Genomic DNA, 10886 nt, shown 5'->3' with positions numbered 1-10886 from the left:
GCTGGCATCTAGTGAGTAGATACTAGGGATGCTGCTAAACAGCCTGCAACAGAATCCCCCAGCACCACCTATCAATAGTGCCAACACTGATTTAAATGAGATGATATATGTAAAGCACTTGGAACAGAAACCACTACTCCAGTGTCAGTTAATATTATGACCAATGGTTGTACTATGAGCTTTAGTTTCTCTTTATTTATGCAACTCCTATTGTAGAGTTACCATTATTATCACTATTTCATAGATGAGAAAATTGAGGTTCAGGAGTGAGTAGGTACCTACCTTGCCCCAAATCATAATTAATCAATGATTGAATCAGCACAGAAATCCAAGTTTAACCGAAAACAAATTTCATGTTTTTTTACACTACCTAAACTGACCCCCTAGTTTATAAATTAGAATCCTTGTTAAAGGAAGTATGCCTTAAGTTGATCTACTAAATCTCATATTATGCCGTCTCCCAGTAGCCTGTATCTGGATAATCCAGTCCAAACTGTTTTTCATTAGGAAGTAGATCTAATTCTAACAAAATTAATCCCAATTTAGAAAGCTGTTTTAGAGTCTGTCTTTCAGAGAAATAAAATGGACTTCCTTGTAATCACTGGCCACAGATCCTTCTCCAGTTGTGACCCTAAAATAGTAACACAGGAGTTTTAGAGCAGTGAAAATGCTTTTATAATGATGATTACATGTCCTTATAGTTTGTCCAAACTCATAGAATGTACACCACCAACAATGAACCCTATCGTAATGATAATGACGTGTCAATATAGGTTCACTGATTTTAACAAACATACCACTACCGTGAGTGATATTGATAATGAGGAAAGATAAGCATGTGTGGGAGCAAGTACCTATGTGAAATTTCTGTACTTTCAATTTTGCTGTGAAAAACATTGAATTCCTTAAAAAAATGATAACCATATTCTCAGGACATCAAAATCATAGCACATGTTGTGACCAAGAACTTTTGTGCTGGTTGGTGGGAGGAGCTATAGAAGATGAAATGCAGATAACAGAATTTAAGGAAATTTATGATGTAGGAGAAAAATTATTTGCAAAACTGACTGAAATCTTTCAGAAACCATTAAAGGAAAAACTCCAGAAACAGAAGCACACTACCATCGTTAATTTATTTGTTCAAGGACTCATGTTGCAAGCATTACACCAGGTACGGGCTTTGATTCTGTATGCCCAGGTTCACATATTTAGGAGGATAGAAGCAAACAGTGATCCATGTTCATGGATGGAAACTAAAGGCTCATGGTTAATCACATTGTAGTTCTTAAATTTCTACAGCCTAGAACCCTGTAGTCACAGGTCTTTGAGGTCCTTCTGGATGTTCCAGAGGGTATCTGCGCTTTTCTTGAGTTGAGCAACCTCATCATCCTTCAGTTTCTGGTTGATAACACTGGTTAATCCCCGAGCATTCAGAATGCACGGGAGACTCAGGAAGACTTCATTCTCAATGCCATACATCCCCTGCCAGACAAGAAAAGCATTTAGATTAAAGAATAAAACCAGAGGTAAGAATGATCCTAGGTCCTATCTTTGAATAGAAAGAATTGTAGGAAATGTGTAAGCACAAACTCATTCTTTAGTTTTCATTACTTACAGGCTCAGATTTCCCTAATACTTCTGTTTTGAATTAAGTTGTATACATAGGAAAGACAAATATACACTCTGATAAAACTAGAAATTTATTAAGAAAGTAGCAAGTGCTTTATTGAACTGTATGACAATTCTCTCTCTCTTAACAGAATTTGATATATGTCTTCAAATTAAATTGCATTCAAATGTGGTTCTTAATGGGCTACTTTTCATGAAATTTTAAGTTTCTTAAAATTCTTTAGTTAAGAAGAAAATTTCAGGTGGTAGCCAACCTATAAGGTCCAGAATAGTAGTTGGAGATCACTCAAAGGCAAAATTTTTAAAACACCTAAGAGTTGCTGGAAAAGAAAATAGTATAATTCCCCAAAACTTTACCAGTTTGTATAAACTAATTTATTCACAGGGTCAATTTTACTACACAATTAATTAAATTATTTAATTATCAAAACAAGTTACTTTAATAAATTTTTAAACTTTTAATTTCTAAAAATTTTGTACATATACCAAAGGATAGGGAAAAAACAAATTCTTACATATGCACTCTAAAATTCGGCAATGAATCTACTTTTGCCATATTTGTTTTTAAGAAAATCTGACACCATGTTTTACTCCAAAATGCTTCAATATTTATCTTTTTTATATGCTTCTTTTAATCTACTGTACCACCCTCCTTACTTTTTCACCCTAGCCAGTGACTTGTGGAAAATGAGTTTTCTTTCACAATTTTTTAATGCAATTTTAGTTTCATGTGAAAACAATCAATTTCTATTTAACTGTTTCATGGCTTTTGAATTAAACTAAATTTACTTAGGTATCAAGTGCTACATCATATGCAATCTATAGCTTAATATGCCAACTTAAAATAAAACTATTATACACTTATTCAAGTGATCATCAATTGTGAGACTATGCCAATAAGATTCAGAATTAATATTTAATTGGCCACCTCACACAAAAAGAACTATAAAAATTTATTGGATGTCTTAGCCTCTACAAGTTTATGTTCTTATTATCCTTGGATTTCTGTAGGAAGAGAAAAAAGTCTCAATAAAATTTTGAAATAAGAGAAATAACTGTGGACTGAGACTTTATCTTGTCCTTCCTTAAATGACTCTATTTATAGACTACAACACTAGAAATCACTTTCTATTTTGTAACAGTTTGTCTTACCTTCACCATTGTTGATACTGGATGAATCCTGGATAAATTTTTAAACATGGATTCAATGAGATCAGCCACACTTAATCCAATAGCCCAATTGGTGTATCCTTTTAACTTGATGACTTCATAGGCACTAACAAAAGAGATCATTGAAATCATACCCAATAGTTATTAAAACCAGACTCTTTGGGTTTAACCCCTGCTCTGTCTCTTACTATGTAATCTTGTTTAAATTATTTAACCTTCCTTGTCTCAGTGTCTTCTAGAAAATGAGTGACAGTGGATCTATTTCATAAGTTTATTAAATGAGTTAATATGCATGTAAAATATTTAAAGTATAAACACATTATGGTATGTGCTATGTAAATGTTTTGATAAATTTAAACAACAGTCGGATAAATGATTATAAAGTCATGGTGGTAAAAATGTACTTTTTCCAACCAATCTTCTTATTCATAGACATGAACATTTCCAAAGGTATTAATGAAATCAGGAAACAATGAAAGTAAACGAATCTTCATATTCAAAGGACAAAATATATCTTGATTTTGAGGTCCCACTTACCAATGTCACCTAAAATACTATGACCAACTCAATTAAGAGAAAGGTGATAGCAATATTTTGCCTGGAAATTTTCTGAACACAAATTGTACACCACAAAATGCACAAAGGGACAGGTCCTTGAGAGGTGGGAGGAGTAACTGAGTATTAGGAAGTTGGGATCTATCACTGACTAGAAGACCATGTGCAAGTTATATCACCTGAGTGAGCCCTAGTTTTCTCATTTGTAAAATAAAGGGTCTATATTAATAATATTCTAAGGACCCCTTCAACTTTTTAAAAATTCCTTTTATCATTATATAGGTCAAATTCCTGGGAGGGTGGGGCGGGGGGGAGAGGAGATCATTAAAATTGATCTAAATAAAATAATTCCATATTTGAGATATCAGTTAGTTTTGTTAGAACTCTCTGTAATTAACAGCTAACATTTATTAAAATCTTATCAACAATAAGTATGTGCATAGGTGTGTGTGCTTTTACTCAATTTGTACAATAATTCTATTATCATTTGACTTTACAGAGGAGAAACCCATGATTCAACTTAAAGGTTAAATGGCTTCCCTACGACTATATAGTTAGTGTGAGTGTTATGAGTTGAATCCAGGGCCAGTGATACCTTGTTTTATGATAAGCATAAAGGTCACAGAAAGAGAGATGGGTTGCTCTTAAGAGAGTTTCCAGAAAAAGAAAATGGAGGGAATGGGAGACATCTGTATCTGAGTATGGGAAGGTAAATATAGCGCAGCTTAAACACTTTCAACAATCAATCAGCACGTATTTATTTTAGGCAATTGGGAGACTAGTGGAGTCTAGGTTTACTTTCTAAATAGGACAGACTTATCTATCGACAGGAGGCATTTTGAAAGCCCCTCTTACGTGTTAATTCTATGTTTTGTTTCTGTTACCTCTACAAGAGAATTTCTCTAGAAAAATATTTACTATCCCTACAGCGACTGGCATAGCAAGCTTGACCAGTGTAAGCGAGTCTTGTCTGTTTCAGCAGATAACAGCTGCACATTTACTTTAGTAAGAGTTTATCTGAGCAGGCAGCCGTGGAAAGTGTTTATAGTTTTATCTAAGCAAAGATAAAATTAGTTGTCTTAAATCAAGCCCTCTTCCACTTACCTTTCAACCACCATCTTATGCACTTCCTTCCAGTTTTCACTGTCATTGTCCGTTCCCATTGCTGGATTCAGTTCCTGGAGAGAAACGCCTGCCACATTCACTCCACTCCACACAGCCACTGAAAAAATTAAAATAACTAAAATAAACATTTGCTATGTTTCTAACACTATCTTCAGAAACCTTTTCTTCACTTAGTTCAGATTTCACCTCTGATGCAAGCTACCCACTTGAACTGCTCAATGACAACTGTCTCCAGTATATTTCCCCCTAAAAGCTGCCTTTAGCATCAAATAGCCATATATCTGAATTTTTAACTTTCAATCTTTGGGCACTAAACAGAATTATTATGTCATAATTAGAGAATATGGACTTCTTGGTTTTTCTCTAGGTTCATGAAATCACAAGGGATTCTGGTTGGGGGCTATCCCAAACTTTTGGCTTGAGAAATTTTTAACTTTCCTCCTATTTATTTTGTAATATAAGTCCTCCCCCGCTTTTTTTTTCTGGAGTGAGGTAAAAACAAATCTTGCAAAGTCTAAGTATCTCTTCTCATGCCTCAAGTTCAGTCTATATCTTTTTTGGTGTTGTTAATCCTCAACTGAGGATATTTTTTATGTTGATTTTTAGAGGGAATGGAAGGGAGAGAGACAGAGAGGAGAGAGAGAGAGAGATTGGTTGCCTCCTGCATGGGGATCGAGCCTGCATCTGAGGTATGTGCCCTTGACCAGAATCGAACCCATGGCCCTTCAGTCCACAGGCCAATGCTCTAATCCCTGAGCCAAACTAGCCAGGGCCAGTCTATTTCTTGAAAGAAAATTCATGTGATCACAATGAATTTTTCTGGTCTTAATTGGATCAAAAATTTCCTTCCAAGAATGTCTCCAGAGGCATAACAGACAAGGTGTTCCTCTATCATTGGCTATATCTCTGGAGGCTTGGATGCACCAAAACAACTCCCTTGCCTATTCTTAACACCTCCTGCCCAGCCAAAAGCATATATTGAAGATCTAGGCATACAAAGATGAATAAAGACATGCTCTATGACAGTGGTTCTCAACCTTCTGGCCCTTTAAATACAGTTCCTCATGTTGTGACCCAACCATAAAATTATTTTCGTTGCTACTTCATCACTGTAATGTTGCTACTGTTATGAATCGTAATGTAAATATCTGATATGCAGGATGGTCTTAGGCGACCCCTGTGAAAGGGTCATTCGACCGCCAAAGGGGTCGCGACCCACAGGTTGAGAACCGCTGCTCTATGACATGGACAAGCTTAGAATTTACTGGGAGAAACAGACAAGTAAAGGAAACAAAAACAATGGATTAAGCGCTCACAGAAGTATGGAGAAAGTGCAATAAAACATAAATAAAGGGTCTACTTAATGTAGGGGGGAGAGGAGTGACAGAAAGGGGTACAACATATAGGCATTGGAACTGGTCCTCAAGAAATAATAAGAACTTTTGGAGGAAAGCACTGGAGACTCAGGAAAGATAAACAAATGCAGGGGTGTGACGTCTAGCTCAGCTATGAATGGCGAAGTTGCCCATGGCCAACCAAAACCTCTTTTAGCCCAAAACTTTTGCAAAATCAGGCCAACTGTTGAAAACAAACATTTTCATGGTTTACGAAAGCTATGAGATCTACATAAATCACTCAATAATGAGCATGGTTTAATTATTTTTCATTTTATGTACATAATATAGGGGGAAAAGATGTTTTGGAAAAAAATGACATAGTAATGAATGAATGGAACTTGGTCAAGAGTCTGAAGATCTGATTCTAGTTGTAGTGATGCCACTAACTACAATGATCTTCAACAAGCCACAATGACTGCTTTGCCTCCATTTCTTCCTCATTAAAATGAAAGCCTTGAACTAGAAGACATGTTATTACACTTCTAGATCTGTGGTTCCAGAAAATGTATATTTGTAATGACTAGCATTTATTAAGCTTTTACTATACATCCGACACTATGCTAAATACTTTATATAGGAAATAAATTCAGATAAATGCTTGGATATGAAGAACTCTTGAATAAAGTAGTACAATGTGTCAGAAAAAAAAATCAGCCTCGTTATATAAAAATGCACAAATGCAATAATTGTAAAACCAAATTCTTGTAATACCAGGATAAACTCATTACAAATATCACATTACAAACTCCAAGTAAATCCAAAGGAAAATTTATACCTTAAATTTGTATACTGGGCAGAAATAAATTTAGTAAAACAAAGATCATTGTTATCATTATTAATATTAAAGTTTTGTATTATTATAGTTTTATACAATAAGCCTATTCAATGTATGAAATTCTATGTTTAATAAATAGGCTTAGGGTTATTAAATACAATCACAATTGTCATAAATGTTTTTAACACAAAATTGTTTGGAAAATATTAATTTCAATGAAAAGAAAAATATAAACTTAAAATACATTTAAAATTAATGTTTAACTGTTTCAGAATAAACCATAAAAGAAACAGAAGTGCACTATTATTTTAATGTTGGTATTGTTGCAGTTAGGAATTTCTGTCCAATATTTCTATTTAAATTCATAAAGAAAATATTTGAGAGATTTACCATATGCTCTCTTACTACTTAAATGATTGATAGTTATTATTAATGGTTTATTAAAACTCAGATTTCATTTGAAGCAAGATTTATTTTACATTATTTTTTTAAAATATATTTTATTGATTTTTTACAGAGAGGAAGGGAGAGAGACAGAGTCAGAAACATCGATGAAAGAGAAACATCAATCAGCTGCCCCCTGCACATCTCCCACTGGGGATGTGCCCGCAACCCAGGTACATGCCCTTGACTGGAATCGAACCTCGGACCCTTCAGTCCGCAGGCCGACGCTCTATCCACTGAGCCAAACCAGTTTCGGCAATTTTACATTATTGAATAGTAGACACTGGTTATTGAAAAGCTTTTGTTACCCACTTCATCCCTCTTTCAGTCAACAAGATGGCTATCATAGCTTGTCCACTGAAAGGGTTTAGAAACAGACATACCAGGGGCACGAGCACACCTATGCCAGATCTTTCTTTCTAAATACCATTCCCCTTAGAAGGAAACAGAGCTCATTGGAGAAAGAGTTGATTCTAGTCCGGGAATGGGAAAGTACGAGGTGAACCTGGTGCACTTTATTGTTAGAGAAGGCAAGGAAGGGCTCAAAAAATGGCGAGACATCAAAAAGACACAGGACGTATGTAATACTTTCAACAATAAAGATTTTAAAAAACAAAATAAAAATAAGTCGCAGCACTGGAAAGAAAATAAAAAAGACACAGGAGTCGGCCTAAAGAGCCCGTTCTTGGACAAAGCTGAGATAATTTATGCTTTATGACAATGGTGACAGAACTTTCATGGAATAAAATAAAAATCTGAGTCTACATTGATATACATAGATGGATAAATAAATGGAGAAGGGAAAGCTTTCTCTTACGCTAGAATACAAACAATAAATAGCGAAAAAATGAGTGGATTAGAATATGATATTTGGCATTATAGTAATAATGCATTTAACCAAGAATAATTAGTTAATACTAAATTTAGCAGGCAAAAAAAAATGATGAGGTATCAGTTATTTCCCTAATCTATCTAAAATTATCCCCCACAAATTACTTATTTGTACTGTTAGGTATGTAAAAATGCATAAAAATAAAATTAAAAAAAAATATATCAGCCCAGGCAGTGTGGCTCAATGATTGAGCATCAGCCCATGAGCCCAGAGGTCCCCGATTCAATTTCTGGTCAGGGCACATGTAAGAGGCAGCGATCGATATCTATCTCTCACTGGTGTATCTCTCTATCCTTCTCCCTTCCTCTCTCTCTAAAATCAATAAAAACATCTTCAAAAATTTCAGAATGGCAAGAATAATACCATACAGTAGCACACAGTAAATATTGTCTATTTTTTATATCAATTTTTTTTTTTTTTTTACCACTTGAGTCGCCATGTTCTCCCAAAATCCATCCATGGCAGCTGCTGGGATGAATGCCAAGTTTCTCAGCCATAATATAGCGAAATCTAGCAGAATCCAGATTACACCCACTTCCAATCACGCGGTGCTTGGGTAATCCACTTAGTTTCCAGGTAACATATGTGAGAATATCCACTACAAATTTTAGAAAAATATATGCAAGTAAATCAAAACTGACTTCGACTGCTATGTAAATTAGTGGGTGCCCCGCTTCCTGCTCTCCCACTTCCCCATTCTCCAAATGAGACGTGCCTATAAAAACGTACTTTGACTTTTCATATTAGAGATAATGGGGTTTAGCGAGACAAGAAAAATGCAATATTGTGCTTTTTATTTGTTAGGAGAAATGAGGATTTCTTACTTGAAATGAGAATATAGAAGAACCTAGCAGATTAATAAACTTACTGTATGTGGAAAGAAAAACGGGTTGAATTATATCACCCTGTAAGTTTCTTCTAATTCTAACATTCCATGACTGTTAGTGACTGTCATCATAAACCAAAAGGCATTTGTTACCAAATTACCAAGGGATGCTACTATAAATTTTCCCAGGAACAGATACTACTTAGTAAATAATTGTTATAATACAAGATATTAACATTTCCTACTATTTAATAAAAAGATTTCTATGACAGAGCCTTCATCCTGATGTGGCTCAGCCTTGAGACTGCACAGAGGCAAAACTTGTGGTCACAGTACTTACAGGCTAAGCTGTAAAAGTAGGAATATGCGCACACAAGCAAGGCAAGGGGTTAATTTTGCAGTCTCCATCTCACAGTCATAGATAGACACTGGCTAAGATAGTTTAAGGTCATTATGGACTAGATATTATAAACCCTTCCTTGGCAATTTGGATTCAGGCCAGTATGACTCCTGGGAGAGTTAAAACTGTGAAGCTACCCCTGGGAAGCAGTATAACCAGTTATTAATATCTGCCTTAGGTACAGGACACAACAACTTCATTATGTGCCAGGCATTTCTCATTCCTGTCCTACGTCTATCTGCCACCGTGAGAACATTCAGATGCAGGATTGAACTATTTAATAAACTGCGACCCAGGATTACAGAGAATAAGAATACTAAAATAACCTCTGCCTTTGCTGGCTTTCAACTCTCAATATTTCACAAAGTATTAGGATTGTGAAATACTATTCACAATCTTTCTCTATATGAGCTGTCAGAGATAATCAGTTTTACCATTTTATCAATGTATCTATTATGCTCACCAATAAACAATGAGTTCGGTGGCAAACTATAGACATAAGAAGTGTGAAATAGAGAGTGGATTTTGACTGTGTAGGCTAAAATAATGCAATTCTTTTTAACCAGAAGTGTTACGTTTTAACAACATTTGGTGTTAGCATGTGTTTGTCTATTTATACAGCCAGTTTCCATCTTTAAACCAGGACTAAATAATGATTTTCTTAAACTCTGTTTCAAATTTAATATGATTCAATTTTGAAGTTTTAGAGATTAGGAAAACAAAAAGTCAGATATGCTAAAACATTTCTTAGAAATTGAAGCCACGTTCAAATGTTTCATTATGTACCCTAGGATAATCTTTATAGAAATTTTAAAAGCTTTTAGACTCTACAACAAACCCAGATTAAATAAACAGATGAAACTGCTTTAAATAAAACGCTTCTCACATTTTTAAACATTTGGCCTGGGACAGTGCCATTAGTTCTGCAAACACTCTTTTAGGGCCATTAACAGAAGACATGTGAATTGCTTCTGCCAGTGAACACAAACACAGATTTTCTTAAATTCAAAAAGCAAAATAAAATAAACCCCAGACACAATGAACTTAACATAACTGATCCCTTAAGGCATTCAGATACCTGGGTTAGAAACCACAATTATGATGCAATCAGGGCTGTACTTGACGATCTGAGGAATAATGAACTTGAAGACATTAACGTTCCTCTGCACCAGGTTCAGACGGCTCTCTCCCTCTTGCTGGCGAACTCCAGCAGTTACCACCACAATCTTAGAATTGGCGGTCACAGAGTAGTCTAGAGGGAGAAGGCAAAAGGTACTTTAAATACAACTCTTCATCAAAACAGACCAGGTGTGATATGCCCCCAAACTATCTCAGCATTCATACGCTTCTAGAATTTACATGAGAATTACGTTTTCTGTATTATAAGGTTTTACAATGCTCCTGTGGCTCCTTCCTTCTATAGGGAAGCATTCCAAACATAAAACTGGTTCGGAGAATGTACCAAAAAATAAAAGAGGTCTTAAATTATGTCTCTGGCTAAGAATTTCAACTTGCAATTGACTTTATAGAATATTGCATCGTCAGTAATAATACAAAGCATAAACGGTGAGTCCAACAGGCAGCCCTTCAATTAAAAAAAAAAAAAAAAAAAGCAGCCCAGCTGACATGGCTCAGTGGTTGAGCATCGACCTATGAAGTAGGACAGTGATGGA

At 35.2% G+C, this 10886-nt stretch overlaps 1 protein-coding gene across 2 annotated transcripts in view; it reads right to left on the bottom strand.

Annotated features, from left to right (window-relative positions):
- Window positions 1-1114: 1114 nt before the first annotated feature.
- The window catches only part of LDHB (lactate dehydrogenase B), a 21344-nt gene continuing 11572 nt past the window's right edge, over window positions 1115-10886 (bottom strand). For both annotated transcript variants that reach the window (XM_006773146.2, XM_006773147.2), the window contains 5 exons: window positions 10292-10465; window positions 8412-8585; window positions 4459-4576; window positions 2782-2905; window positions 1115-1482 (listed from right to left, as the gene is read on the bottom strand). In XM_006773146.2, coding sequence (XP_006773209.1) covers window positions 1315-1482; window positions 2782-2905; window positions 4459-4576; window positions 8412-8585; window positions 10292-10465 — 758 coding nt within the window. In that variant the 3' untranslated portion in view covers window positions 1115-1314. The remainder of the gene's footprint in view (window positions 1483-2781; window positions 2906-4458; window positions 4577-8411; window positions 8586-10291; window positions 10466-10886) is intronic.

The sequence above is a fragment of the Myotis davidii genome, unplaced genomic scaffold (genome assembly GCF_000327345.1).
Source record: "Myotis davidii unplaced genomic scaffold, ASM32734v1 scaffold346, whole genome shotgun sequence".
In the NCBI taxonomy this organism is placed as follows: Eukaryota; Metazoa; Chordata; class Mammalia; order Chiroptera; family Vespertilionidae; genus Myotis; species Myotis davidii.
The sequence above is the reverse complement of the archived record's forward strand: the minus strand, read 5'-3'. Positions and strand labels throughout refer to the sequence as shown.